The sequence below is a fragment of the Balaenoptera musculus genome, chromosome 3 (assembly GCF_009873245.2).
Source record: "Balaenoptera musculus isolate JJ_BM4_2016_0621 chromosome 3, mBalMus1.pri.v3, whole genome shotgun sequence".
Lineage (NCBI taxonomy): Eukaryota > Metazoa > Chordata > Mammalia > Artiodactyla > Balaenopteridae > Balaenoptera > Balaenoptera musculus.
In genome coordinates this window covers 55,865,715-55,881,372 of record NC_045787.1, presented here as the reverse complement: position 1 = coordinate 55,881,372, position 15,658 = coordinate 55,865,715, and the positions used below count along the sequence as shown (strand labels likewise).

The following is a 15,658-nucleotide window of genomic DNA, read 5'->3' as shown; positions in this document are numbered from 1 at the left end:
TCAGATCTTCTAGATAACTTGCTGCAGCTTCTACATCAGCATTTGCTGTTTCACCCTGCATTTTTATGTTATGGCGATATAAAGACTTTCTTCCTTAAACCTCAAGAACCAACCTCTTCTTCTGCAGCTTCCTCGCCTCTCTCAGCTGTCACAGAATTGAAGAGAGTTAGGGCTTTGCTCTGGACGAGGTTTGGCTTAAGGGAATGTTGTGGCTGGTTAACCACAAAAACTTTCTCCTTATCAGCATTCAAGCTGTTTTGCTTTCTTATCATTTGTGTGTTCACTGGAGTAGCACTTTTAATTTCCTTCAAGAACTTTTCTTTTGCTCACAACTTGGCTAACTGGCACAAGAGGCCTGGCTTCCGGCCTACTGCAGTTTCTACATGCCTTCCTCACTAAGCTTAATCATTTCTTTTAATTAATTCGTTGATTATTTTTTTGGCTGCGTTGGATCTTCGTCGCTGCACGGGCTTTCTCTAGTTGCGGCAAGCAGGGGCTACTTCACTGTGGTGCGCAGGCTTCTCTCATCGTGGTGGCTTCTCTTACTGCGGAGCGCGGGCTCTAGGTGCACGGGCTTCAGGAGCCGCAGTTCGCGGGCTCTAGAGCGCGGGCTCTGTAGTTGTGGCGCACGGGCTTAGTTGCTCCGCGGCATGTGGGGTCTTCCCAGACCAGGGCTCGAACCCGTGTCCCCTGCATTGGCAGGCGGATTCTTAACCACTGTGCCACCAGGGAAGTCCAAGCTTAATCATTTCTAACCCTTGATTTAAAGTGAGAGACATGGGGCGTCCCTGATGGCACAATGGTTAAGAATCCGCCTGCCAATGCAGGGGACACGGGTTCGAGCCCTGGTCCGGGAAGATCCCACATGCCGCGGAGCAACTAAGCCCGTGCGCCACAACTACAGAGCCCGTGCTCTAGAGCCCGCAAGCCACAACTACTGAGCCTATGTGCCACAACTACTGAAGCCTGCATGCCTAGAGCCCGTGCTCTGCAACAAGAGAAGCCACCGCAGTGAGAAGCCCGCGCACCGCAACGAAGAGTAGCACCAGCTCACCGCAACCAGAGAAAAGCCTGCGTGCAGCAACAAAGACCCAACGCAGCCAAAAAAAAAAAAGTGAGAGACATGCAACTCTTCCTTTCACTTGAACACTTAGAGGCCGTTGAAGGGTTATTAATTGGTCTAATTTCAATATTGTTGTGTCTCAGAGAACAGGGACACTCAAGGAGAGGGAGAGAGATGGCGAATGGCTTGTGGGTGGACCAGTCAGAACACACACAACATTTACTAATTAGTAAGTTTGCCGTCTTATATGAGCATGGTTCACGCAGCCCCAAAACAATTACAACAGTAACATCAAAGATCACTCATCACAGATTGTCCTAACAAATATAATAACAAAAAAGCTTGCAATATTCCAAGAATTACCAAAATGTGACAGCGTCACAAAGTGAGTAAATGCTGTTGGAAAAATGGCACCAACAGACTTGATCAGTGCAGCGTTGCTATGAACCTTCACTTTATAAAAAATGCAGTTATCTATGAAGTGCAAGAAAGCGAAGCGGAACAACAGGAGGTAAGCCCGTACACCCGTTTTTCTGTATCTGCACAGAAAAATTTCTGGAAGAACATAAAGATGGGTGGGATGTGAAAAGGAAGTATTTCCCACCCCCCAATTCAACACACATTATTATTTTTGCAGTTATCTACATTAAATCTTAATGCATGCTCCCCACCAACCTTAAAGTAGGGATACACTGGGAGGTAATTCTGTGGTAGTAATGAAGACCTTGGGTTCTCTTGTTGTGTGAGATTTGGGTTCCAAAACTACATGTGCCACCAGTACTAGCTAAGCTAACCTTGGGAAGTTTCTCTTTTTGCAGTATCTTTACCTACCCAAGGCTGTTGTAAAGATTAAATGTGACAGGCATACAAAGTCCTTGGCCTAGGGCTGGGCACGTTAGTCACTCTAATGAAACGTTAGTTATAGGAAACTAAATGGGCAGTAATCAGCATTATTCCAAATAATTTACACAGTTCAGGCTGATGATTCATGTCCTTAATTGCTCTATCAGTTAGTTACTAGAAATCTCAACCCTCTGAATCACAGCGTGGTTCTTAACTGGGGGTGATTTTGTGTCCCAAGGAACATTTGGCAATGTCTCGAGACACTGCTGGTTGTCACAATTTTGTGTGTGTTCTCCCCCCACCTCCTGCGCTACTGCCATTTACTGGGCAGGGATCAGGGCTGCTGCTCAAAATCCTATAATGGACAGGATGACCCCACAACAAAGAAGTACACGGCCCAAAACGTGAAATGTGCTGTGAGCTAGAGCAGCAAGATTTAAAAACCAGCATGCAAGCAAAAGCAAAACACAGGTGTCTAGATTCTCCCCAGAGTTATCTAATTAGTATGTGGCCCAGAATGCAGGCTTAACATATGATGTGGATTTGCAGGTAAGGTTGAAAACCAAGATTTTAAAAAGCATATTTGTAAGTCTGAATATGACAAAAGCAATTTATATCATTTTGGAAAACTGCATGATAATCAACTAATTTTCATGCAAATTATCACACAAAAAAATAAGTTTATGTTAGGAAAACAGGAAAAGCTGTGGTCAATGTTTCTATTTCACAGTATCAACCAAAATATATACCCCTTTGAGAAATGACAGTGTGAGATAAAGTCATTTTAAGGAATAAAATGACAAGTAAATGAAGAGCAGAGCCGTCAGGAAAATACAAAAACAAACCCACAATAAGATTATCACTTCGCATCCAGAATGGCTATAACAGAAAAAGACACCCAAAAAGGCAGGCATGTGGAGAACCTGGAGCCCTAAGACACTGCTGGGGGGAATGTAAATGGTGGAGCCACTCTGAAAAACAGCCTGGTAGTACCTCAAAAGGTTAAACATAAAGTTACCATATGACCCAGTAATCCTACTCCTGGGTATATACCCAAGAGAACTGAAAACTTACGTTTACACATCAAACTTTACACAACTGTTCACAGCATCATTACTCACAATAGCCAAAGGGGGGAAACAAAATGTCCATCAAATGATGAACAGATAAGTCAGTCACAAAGGATCACTTTTTGTATAATTCCATTTGTAGGAAATGTCCAGAACAGTTCCTAGAGACAGAATATAGACTGGTCGTTGCTTAAGGCTGGGGAACTGGAAGAAAATGGGAGTGACTACTAATGGGTACGGGGTTTCTTTTCGGGGTGATAAAAATGTTCCAAAATTTACTGTGGTGATGGTTGCACAACTCTGTGAATACACTAAAAGCCACTCAACTGTATCCTTTTGTATGGTATGTGAATTGTATGATATGAGGGCACTGTATGTGAATTATTTCTCAACAAAACTGTTATCAAAGCTGGCGACTGTGCTTCTCCCTCTCTGACTTACTTAGATTCCAGTCAGAAATTGTATCATCATCATCAATTTCATCGTCATCATCATCTTCCTCTTCAATTCCATCTTCATCATGCTGCTGAGCCACTGTCCTTGATCGATGAAAACGTGGCCTTATGTCCTGTTCACTATCAGGAATTGTTTCATCTTCTTCAACATCACCCTGTATATTTTTTTTAAAGGAAAATTTTGGTTATATTCATTATAAGCTAATATGTATATCAGTAAAAAAATGAGAATATTCAGAGATGGGATTATGCACATTATTCTGAAATACAGTTGACTCTTGAATGATATGGGTTGGAACTGTGCGGGTCCACTAACATGCAGATTTTTTTCCAATAAATGAAGTCTTAACACTACTACATAATGCATGGTTGGCTGCATCTGCAGATATGGAACCATGGACATGGAGGGCCAAATGTAAAGTTATACAGGGATTTTTGACTGCGCTGAAGGTCGATGCTGCTAACATCCCATTTTCAAGGGTCAACTGTATACCTCTTCATTAAGAGCCACTCCCCTGGGCAGAAAATAGTTCTTTGTGAAGGGGAGAATAGGCTATCACATAACCCATGTTAGATATCAGGCACTTTCAACCACATTATATGGTTTCCCACCAGCTGGTATAATCTAGAGTATCTGAATCAAGATCAGAACATATTTAACATATTTTAAAATAAACTCCAAACAATCTGTATTAACAGGAAATGGATGCGAACTCTATTAGAGTCACCGCCTAGTTAGTTCCAATTAAGCTAGAATCTATCACCACCCAAATTCATTATCTTTGAACTCCGTAGCATATTATATAACAGAAAGCCTATTTACATAGGGCCTAATCTAAATAAATGTTCTGTTAGTCAAATTTAAAGATCTACTAAGTCAATAAAAATAATCTTCCCTATTCATCAGGAAATAATTTCCTTACCTTAAGTAGGATGATATCTATATCTGAGTACTTCATGCCATTCACTAACACAGGAATCAACCTATAAAGAAATGAATTCATGAAACAAAGATCTAAAGATCTCGAAGTCTTAACAACCTCAGGAATACTAATAATACCAATAAAACAATATTGCCTTATAGCATGTTCTTTGTCTGCCCTTCTCAAATGATGAGTACTCCCAATATGTATCTCAGGCCTTTTAAATACTCATGCATGGGATCTACTGGATGGAATCTTAGTGGGAATAAGATAGCTTATCAAGAGTGCTTAAAAATAAAAATAATTTTTTTTTTCAATTTTTTCCCTAAGAATTTATCCCAAATATATGAACGAATATTCCCAATTTTTAAAGACCGATGTTCCCTGATGCAAGAACAAGAACAATGGAAACAATCTAAATGTCCATCATTAAGGGCTTGGTTAAAAATAAATTACAGTTGGGAATTCCCTGGCAGTCCAGCAGTTACAACTCTGCGCTTTCACTGCTAGGGCCCAGTGTTCAATCCCTGGTCTGGGAACTAAGACCCTGCAAGGATCTTATTTTTGGATGCAGCACAGCCAAAAACAAACAAACAAACAAATTAAGTAAAGTTGAAAAAACAAAAAGCCCTCTAGGTGTAAAACACATAAAGCACATTTCCATTTAAGATAAAAATGAGATTCCTAGCCACAGCAATCAGAGAAGAAAAAGAAATAAAGGAATCCAAAATGGAAAAGAAGTAAAGCTGTCACTGCAGATGACATGACACTCTACATAGAAAATCCTAAAGATGCTACTAGAAAACTACTAGAGCTCATCAATGAATCTGGGTAAAGTTGCAGTATACAAAATTAATACACAGAAATCTCTTGAATTCCTATACACTAACAATGAAAGATCAGAAAGAGAAATTAAGGAAACAATCCCATTTACCATCGCATCAAAAAGAATAAAATACCTAGCAATAAACCTACCTAAGGAGGCAAAAGACCTGTACTCAGAAAACTATAAGATACGGATGAAAGAAATCAAAGATGACACCAACAGATGGAGAGATATACCATGTTCTTGGATTGGAAGAATCACTAGTGTCAAAATGACTATACTACCCAAAGCAATCTACAGATTCAATGCAATCCCTATCAAATTACCGATAATATTTTTCACAGAACTAGAACAAACACTTTTACAGTTTGTATGGAAACACAAAAGACCCCAAACAGCCAAAGCAATCTTGAGAAAGAAAAATGGAGCTGGAGGAATCACGCTCTCTGACTTCAGACTATACTACAATGCTACAGTAATAAAAACAGCATGGGGCTTCCCTGGTCACTCAGTGGTTGAGAATCTGCCTGCCAATGCAGGGGATACGGGTTCGAGCCCTGGTCTGGGAAGATCCCACATGTCACGGAGCAACTGGGCCCATGAGCCACAATTACTGAGCCTGCGTGTCTGGAGCCTGTGCTCTGCAACAAGAGAGGCCGCGATAGTGAGAGGCCCGCGCACCGCGATGAAGAGTGGCCCCCGCCTGCCACAACTAGAGAAAGCCCTCGCACAGAAACGAAGACCCAACACAGCCATAAATAAATAAATAAATTTTAAAATGGTCCACATCAAAAAATAAACCAAAACAAACAAACAAAAAAACAGTATGGTACTGGCACAAATACAGAAAAATAGATCAATGGAACAGGATAGAAGTCCAGAGATAAAACCACGCACCTATGGTCACCTAATTCATGACAAAGGAGGTAAGAATATACAATGGAGAAAAGATACTCTCTTCAGTAAGTGGTGCTGGGAAAACTGGACAGCTACATGTAAAAGACTGAAATTAGAACACTCCCTAACACCATACACAAAAGTAAACTCAAAATGGATTAAAGACCTAAATGTAAAGCCAGACACTATAAAACTCTTAACAGGAAAACACAGGCAGAACACTCTATGACATAAATTGCAGCAAGACTTTTTTGATCCGCCTCCTAGAGTAATGAAAATAAAAACAAAAACAAAAGGGATCTAACTAAGCTTAAAAAAGCCTTTATACAGCAAAGGAAAGCATAAACAAAACAAAAAGACAACCCCCAGAATGGGAGAAAGTATTTGCAAACGCAGCAACCAACACGGGATTAATCTCCAAAATTTACAAACAGCTCATGCAGCTCAATATCAAAAAAACAAACAACCCAATCCAAAAATGGGCAGAAGATCTAAACAGACATTTCTCCAAAGAAGACATACAGCTGGCCAAAAAGCACATAAAAAGATACTCAACATCACTAATTATTAGAGAAATGCAAATCAGAACTACAATGAGGTATCACCTCACACCAGTCAGAAATGGCCATCATCAAAAAATCTACAAACAATAAATGCTGGAGAGTGTGGAGAAAAGGGAACCCTCCTACACTGTTGGTGGGAATGTAAACTGGTACAACCACTACGGAGAAGAGTATGGAGGTTCCTTAAAAAACAAAAATAGAGCTACCATATGATCTAGCAATTCCACTCCTGGGCATATTATCTGGAGAAAATCATAATTCGAAAAGATACACGCACCCCAATGTTCACTGCACTATTTACAATAGCCAGGATGTGGAAGGAGTCTAAATGTCCATCAACAGAGGAATGGATAAGGAAGATGTGGTACATATATACAATGGAATATTACTCAGCCATAAAAAAGAATGAAATAATGCCATTTGCAGCAACATGGATGGACCTAGAGACTGTTATATTGAGTGAAGTCAGTCAAAGACAAATATCATATGATATCACTTATATATGGAGACTAAAAAAATGGTACATATGAACTTATTTACAAAACAGAAAGAGGGCTATAGAAAACAAACTTATGGTTCCCAGGGAGGAAGGGGGACAGGGATAAATTGGGAGATTGGGATTGACATACATACACTATCATATATAAAATAGATAACTAATAAGGACCTACTGTATAGCACAGGGAACTCTACTTAGTAAATACTCTGTAATGGCCTACATTGGAAAAGAACCTAAAAAAGAGTGGATATGTGTGTGTGTGTGTGTGTGTGTGTGTGTGTGTATGTATATATGTGTGTGTGTGTGTGTGTGTATATATATATATATAAACTGATTCACTTGCTGTACATCTGATACTTAACACAACATTGTAAATCAACTATACTCCAATAAAAATTATTAAAAAAATTAGATTACCTATACAATAACTTATATACACAGACTATCTAGGAAGGCTATACAATAAACTGTTGTCTTCAGAGAGGTGAGTGAGTAGGCTAAAAAGGGATGGTATCCATCTTCTACTTTATTTCTAAATGGTGTGACATTTTTACAATAAGCCTACATTCAGTATTTGTATTCCTTTTAATAAAAGAGATGACAGTGTTTAAAATATAAAAACAGTAAACTTAAAGGAATTAATCCAAAAGAAATAAATCAAAAAGGAAAAAAAGAGCTCTACCGACAAGGTTATCATAGTCTGATAAAAAGTTTGGAAATTTAAATTCTAACTTCTTAAGACATTACGAACTTAAACTTCCAATAAGAAAATAGTTAAATAAATCAGAATATTATATCTAATCTGAAGTATTATGTTGTCACCAAAAGGGAACCATAATGTCTGTAAACATGGAATTCCAGGTATACTGAAATATTTATGATGACTAGTTAAAAAAAAAAAAAATCAAAACATGTTATGTAAAGGTCAAAATACTAATTTCAGTTCCTCTTGTAGCTATGATGGTTTTATCTTGGACAGCTTTTTTAAACTTTGATTTGTTTCCTCACTGTCCAATCATACACACTGAAATGAGTCTACTGGGGACAAAAGGTATGAGAATACTTTGGAAACACATAACAATGTCCACAGTCCACTGCTTCAAAATTCTACCTTTCATCGTTCTGGGGGGCGTGGAAAAAGTGTGAGTAGGCAAGAAACTCATACTCGTTGAGTACCAGCTGTGGAGTTATTAATAAAGCACCTTCTTAATAACCTAGTGAGAAAAGTATTATGATCCCTATTTTACAGATGAGTAAACTAAAGCTCAGAGAGTTTATATTATTTCCACAAGACCATAAATGTTAAGTAAATTTCCTTTCTTTACCCCAGATGTAAAAATCTCTGTCCACGTTAATGTCCTCAGTGTTTGTTGTGGCCTTACTTCAAATAGTTACATACTTTAACACACACTAAATAAATATGTATGAAACCAATTTTAAGCACACCTCTACTTTCAATGAGGTAAGTTTGCAAGCCCTCATTAACCAAAGGAATACTAATAGTAAAAAGGAAGCAGTGGGATTTCAAATTTGTAAAAAGGAAAATATGAGCCACCCAAACTTTCATGTTCAAAGTCCTTCTAAATTCTAAAATAGATTAATGGTAGTAATTCAACATTATAGCTAGTACACCATAACTAGATAAAATTATAACACACAGAACCATACTGTGTAAGCTACAGGAATCTTGCAAGAGAACCAAGTCCATTTGGATCACCAACAGTTAAATCATTTATGATCTTTGTCAATAATTTCACGAAAATGATGAGGATGGACGGCAGACCATAAAATATTGAAGAGTTCACCTGAGGTGAGGTAAAGAAGTAAAGACAGTGAGCCCCATCTATTCTTTCAATCTTTTTAAGATGAAAGAAACTGCAGCAAGTTAAAAAGTTAAGGCAGCAGAGAGGGAAAAGTTTAAAGAGAGAATTTATCTATCTGATAGAGTGAGGTCCCTAAGGGTAAGAAAAAAATTATGCTATCCAAGACCATAAATAGAAAGCCTGGTTAGGAAGAAGACAATTCACACGAAAATGTATCTGTAAGTTTTGGGCAAAATGTGAAGGGTCACCTGTTTTCCCTACAAAGCAGAAGTGCTCAAAATGAATGAAGAGAACTTCAGAAGAGTGATAAAGGTATCAAATAGTTGCTCTGGTGAATGGAAGATAAAAGCTGATCTGGAACAGGAAAAATTGGCAGATTGTATGAAGGGTCCACTTGATGTTGAAGACCATGGATTTCTATAGCCACCAATCCTCCTGGCAGTGTAACTTTTCCCAACAGTATTTAAGAAGTAGCAAAGACAGTTCGATTAATCCAGAGCAGGGGGCAGCTGGAGGTTTATGGTCAGTACTGTTGATTTGTGGATGATATCTGTGCCAGACAGAGAAAGAATATGAAGATGTGCAGGAAATAAGGGACTGATAAGGCGGGGCAAGTCAAAAAGTGAGGTAGGAAAGAGATATTGGAGTTAACTGTGACCACATGGAGATATGGCATGTGTCTGACAAATTACAATCATACAAAGCAGACCATTATTTTTGAACAAATCTAATTGTTAAGAAACTTTCTCCTGAAGCCTCTTGTAGAAAACAAGAAGAGAATTTTAATGCAACATCATGGAAAGGCAATGATGTTAATACCAACAATGAATGTTTACTGAGTACTTAAGTATATACCAAGCACTGGGTTAGTTGTTTTACATGGATTAATTCATAAATAAGCCCCAGGAGATATTAATGTACAAGAATAAAGGTGGGAAAAAACCAAAATAATTCAGGGGGAAAAAAGAAGACCCGTTCTACCAGATAACAAAATATATTAGCAAATGTTCAATAATCAATAGAGCATAGTACTGGCTAAAAAAAAAGAAACAGAAAAAGGAAAAGAAAAAAAAAAGAATACATGACACAGCCCAGAAAGATAAAAGAATTTAACCTTACTCTTTATTACATTAATGCTTTCTATGTGAATTCATTTTAATAAGAAAGATCTCATCACATTAACAATTTTGATTCCTCAGCAAACATTTTTTGCTCATGTTAAACAAGAATCTGGTTAACAGATCTAGGAAAAACAAGTTCTTTTACTGTGTTTTTAATCTCAGGATCAGACTGATGTTGGTATTTTCCCATCCTCACAATACATTATTTGAACCAAAAATAAAAGCAGTCTTGTTTAATCTAAAAATGGTTCCCAAACCAGTGGTTTGGAAGACATATAAATCAAATCCATTTATCACTGGAATGGGTTGTTTAATGTTTGCACATAGCACAACTAAATGGGAACTGCTGATCTTTTTAGCCTGCTACCAAGTTCTTGGTTGCTTACCAATGTTTAGATTTTATTAGGGTAATGAAAGAGACCACCAACCTATAGCTGTTCTTATCATCTCCCAGTGTTACAGCTTAGGTTTTCATTAATAAAATCTCTTCAGTTTTATAAGAATTAATGTCTGTTTATATGACTTTTAGAATTATATGATCCTATGGTAAGAAACAAGCATATCATAAGAATGGAATCACAAATCAGGGAGAAGAGAATAATTAATATATGAATTTCCTAAGGGAGGAAAAAATCCATGTAGCACATCACCTTGCACTTTCCTCCCAAATAAATTCTAGATTGACTGGAATAAAACATAGGTGGCATTGTTTTCTCGGTAGGGAAAGAATTTTATCGGAAAAGAAAAAAAACTTAACTGACTACATGAAAATGAGAATATCCAAGTATCCTAATTTCCGAAAACAATGTGACTCCACTAATACTACAACATATTAAAACAAATGGTTTTGTTTTTTGCTCATCCAGAGGGCTAAGATTGGAAAAATTATGATTAATGGATTGCAAAAGTTGTGACAAGATGGGACCCTGCTGGTGGGGTGTAAACTGGTATAACTTCCCTAGAGAACAATGTGGAATATTTATGAAGATGCTTTAAAATGCTCAGGCCCTTTGTCCTTGGTAAAAATCACTTCTAAGAATTCTCCTTGAAAGAAATCACTACTTATGGACAAAGAAAGATGCTCAGTCCAGGATTATTTGTGAGTTAAAAAAAAAAAAAAAAGGGCAAACAACTAAACATTCAACAATAGAAGAAGAGTTGATTATATATATATGGTACACAAACCATGATGGAACAGTACTCAAAGTTTAAAGAGTAATGACATGGAGAAAAGTGCACAACCTATAATAACTGAAAAGAGCCAACCACAAAATAGTAAAATCAAAAATGTAAGCATTAACTATAGCCACATGCCATGTACATACTACCAAATTTATTTCTTCCCAAAACACTCTGAATATATCACATTTGGTATATGGTACTATCACAGAAAAAACATTAAAAGACAACACACCAAAAATACTAACAGTGATGACTCAAGGGAGTGGAAATACAAGACATTTTAAGTTTTCTACATTTTAATTTTCTTTTATGGCCTGTATTTTCTTTATTTTCAAAAGAACATGAGCATTACTTTTAAAAGTAACTGACTTTAATATATGAAATCATTATGTTGTACACCTAAAACTAATATGCTGTTTTATATCAAATTCAACTTATCTCAATAAAACTGGAAAAAATATATTAAAAAAATAACTGATTTAACAGCATTCACTGGGTTAAAAACAGGCTTAACAATAGATTAACCAAAAATTGCATAGTATCACAACTAGTAGGAAATCCATGAGACCCCATAGTCAAATTAGAAGATTATAAAAAATTGTGCCATGGATTATCCAAAATTAGTTATAATTCAGGACAAACCACCCTCATGTAATTTAGAAAACAAAAGTAACTGCTTCTTCAAAAATGTCTTTACTTATAGCATCGGTAAAATTAAGCCTTATTTCTTTAGAACTTCATTACCTGATGGCATAAGAATGTAACCTAAAAATATGAAAATGAGGAATCACTGCTAAATTTAACAACAAGGGAGTATTTGTAAGAAGGTACACTTACTTGGGAAGATGCCTTATGAGTACATCTTTGCATATTGGTTGCTCAGCCAAAGTGAGCCAAAATTCGCAGGCTTCTAAAGCCACATTTTCATCTTGATCTTGGGTCCTCTGCAGCATGTACTGTAAACAAAGGAGGCTTAGTATTAATCAGTTTAAATCATACAATTAAAATAACCCTAATTTAATTTCAGCAAGTTAACAGTCCTTTGCTATGGGCCTTGCACTTTTACAGAGGTTCTCGACTTAGGCTTTGTATTTTTTAAAAAAAGCTTCCTAATCAATTCTAAAAAGCAGCCAAACTTAAGAACTACTGTTTTAGAACGTTGCCTAATGTAAAGTGTCCAATTCATGTTTATCTGCTTCTATATAGGTGTATACTGTTTCATGAAACCACTGAGATTTTTAAAAAGTATTAATATTCAAACATTGTCTTCATAGATGTATCAAAATAAAAAACACCATTAAACCATTCATAAAATGGACAATCTTTTTTATAACATAACTACCCAAGCTGTCTCTTATAATTACAATTACCCCTTGAACAGTGAGGAGGTTGGCATGCCAACCCTCCAAGCAGTCAAAAATCCACCTATAACTTATAGCCAACCTTCTATATATACGGTTCCTCTGTATCCAGTTCCTCATCTGCAGATTCAACCAATCTTGGGTTGTGTAGTACTGTAGTACATATTTAGTAAAAAGAAATCTGGGTATGAGTGGACCCATGAAGTTCAAACCTGTGTTGTTCAAGGGTCAACTGTATATACTTCCACATATTTAAAAAGATATATACATATTATACAATTACAAAAATTAATTTTTTTTTAACTTGGAAAAAAATGGTGACATTTCTTTGTCAACTCTAATTTCTAGTTGCCAACAAAATAGGTTTATCATGTCCTTCATGTCCTTTGAACATACCAAGCCAAATTCACTCTTAAGTTGAAGGAACAATCTGATCTCCAAATCTATCCAAATCTACCCCTCTTTTAAAAACCTAACATACCGGGAATTCCCTGCAGCCCAGTGGTTAGGACTTGGCGCTCTCACTGCCAGGGCCCTGGGTTCGATCCCTGGTCAGGGAACTAAGATTCCACAAGGTGCACAGCACGGCCAAAAACCCCCCCAAAAAAACCTTACATGCAAAAACAAAATAAACATAATCAAAGGCATGAATTCCCAATGTACCTGGGACTGAATCTGGGGTCAAGTGATGAATTCTTGAATGAAACATCTCACACGACAAAATACAGCAACCAAACTGTTGTGACAGGCTAGCCCCTATCATGTCCTACTACTATGCTGGGTATTGCTGAAGAAAGAATTGTAGCCTTGTAAATTAGGTTCCCCAGCTGTGACGTGGCAAATGATTAAATGTCTTTCTTAACTTTCTGGTTAACCCCAGACTTTCACTAAACTCTCAACCAACCCCACCTGATTCTTCTAAACACTTTACAGAGAGAATATCTTTATCAGAGAGAATGTCATTTATCCCCATCTTTTGCTGCTACATATCCTTATCACTACAACTATCTTTCCTTATGTTTTAGAAAAGGAGTTGCTGAACATCATGAATGCTAGCCTTCTTCTAACTGGTCTTAGATGCCATCCTTTAAGTACAACTATATTCAGCAATATGAAAATTAGGTATGACTATAGCAATAATGAGTATTGCCCAACAAATTACTTTGTCCTAATAATAATTATGTTATTATGTATTCCTTCCTTTAATTACAGCTATCTGTGCTCAACATACTTACAACATCCTAGTAAAATTATTTTAATCACATAAGGACTGAAAGAGAGCCTTTTAAAACCTAAATGGTCTGCTAGAACTCACTATAATGGTTATGTATTTTCTATTCAGAAATTGTTATCACTGTTACCATAAATCAAAAGTTGATCAGATCAATTTACCAGTTAACGGGTTGAAAACAAACTTGGCCTAACCCATATCTAATAAATACAAATAATCTAAATATTTCCTAGCTACACTGGTTAAAAGCTATCTACTCCTTTAAACAACTTTCCCCTCCATAACATCTTATATCTCATGAAAGAAAAATCGCCATAAAGATAATTTTTAACTTCAAGATGATCATAACTAATTTTTATAGTCCCCCCTCCAACAAATGTGACAAATAAATTGGAAGACAGTGGTTTCACACTATACGTTTTGTGCCCAAGATTTTTCTTGAGGGGAAGATGAGGAGAAAGCCTTTAAATTGCTTGTATTACCTCAACTATATTATGCATGTGAGGAAGCAGGCGATCCATTCGAACTTCAAGCAACATCACAAGTGCCCGGCACACATTTTTCCGTACCTCTGGTTCTTCATCACCAGCCAATGCAAAGAGATTCTATTGCACAAGAAATATTTTCTTCTAGTTAAGTATTCCAACATACTAGAAAGGTTTATACATAATAAGCAATAATCTGCAAGGTGGCAACATTTAAAGAAACCCTAAGAAGATATTGTACAAATAAAGGCTTATGAATTAACTGGCCCTACTAACACTTTATAGCGTTAGATTATAAAATAAGACAGACGCAGGATGATAACTGCCAAAAATTATGATTTTGGTAAATGATCTAAAGCCATTTTTCAGAGTATGAGTGGTTGCATCTTGAAGTAATCTTTAGTTTATGAGAATAAAACCATGTCATTAGGACATAGGAGCATTCACCCAGATCACCCAGAATTAGAGATAATCATTAAAATACAGTTTGATTTACTCTTCAAAATTACTGTCTGTTAAGAGATTATTCCTACCAACACTGATTCTTAACAGGCATACATTCTATAAAAGCACCAACAATTGGGAAATACATACTGAGTTTCCAACAACGTGACCCTAAACTGCTTTCGTTCACTGAGTCAACTATTGAAAAAATAGTAATAGTAGCAATCGATCTTATGCTGTTAAATTTCTCTACAAGGTTTAAAAAAAAAAAGTCGGAATGAACAATACTGTTTCAATTAACCTTCTCAACTCCAAGATGCTGCTACTCAATTTTACAAGTTTAGACATTATATAACTTGCTAGCAAGTGGGGTAATCTGAATTTGGTTTTCACGAAATCATGGGTGAGTCCACACTCATTTCATTATACCAACAAGCCTCCACTAGAAAAAGCTGTCTCTTGCAGAGGTTCAAGTGGAGATGTCAGAAGTAAAAACAATTAAGCCTTCCCTATCTCACTCCTGAGGTTTTACTTTATTTACACACAACATACACACACATACTGAAAGCAGTAAAAAGATGATTAAAATAATTAAGTAAAATCCAATGTGTTCCCTTGTCTCTTCCCAGGACCACAGAAACATCTCCAAAGAGATGAACCTGAAATCATATTACAAGAAATGGGTAAGACGATGGAAAAATTTAAATATCAAATGCGACAATATGTGAAGTACTGTTGTAGCATTTTTAAAACTTTCATTTCTCCAAGTCCTGCCTCTACTTCTGAGGCTTTCAAAACTCTGTAGTTGCTCTTTTAATTTTACACGGTAAGAATACGGTTTTTCCAGCAGGTGCTGCTTATATAAATCCTTT

The 15,658-nt window shown here is 36.7% G+C and overlaps 1 protein-coding gene across 4 annotated transcripts in view; it reads right to left on the bottom strand.

The window, feature by feature from the left end:
- TNPO1 (transportin 1) overlaps positions 1 to 15,658 on the bottom strand; it is an 87,411-nt gene that overhangs the window by 26,535 nt on the left and 45,218 nt on the right. For all 4 annotated transcript variants that reach the window (XM_036845792.1, XM_036845793.1, XM_036845794.1 and 1 more), the window contains 4 exons: positions 14,340 to 14,462; positions 12,103 to 12,221; positions 4,355 to 4,415; positions 3,418 to 3,586 (listed from right to left, as the gene is read on the bottom strand). In XM_036845792.1, coding sequence (XP_036701687.1) covers positions 3,418 to 3,586; positions 4,355 to 4,415; positions 12,103 to 12,221; positions 14,340 to 14,462 — 472 coding nt within the window. The remainder of the gene's footprint in view (positions 1 to 3,417; positions 3,587 to 4,354; positions 4,416 to 12,102; positions 12,222 to 14,339; positions 14,463 to 15,658) is intronic.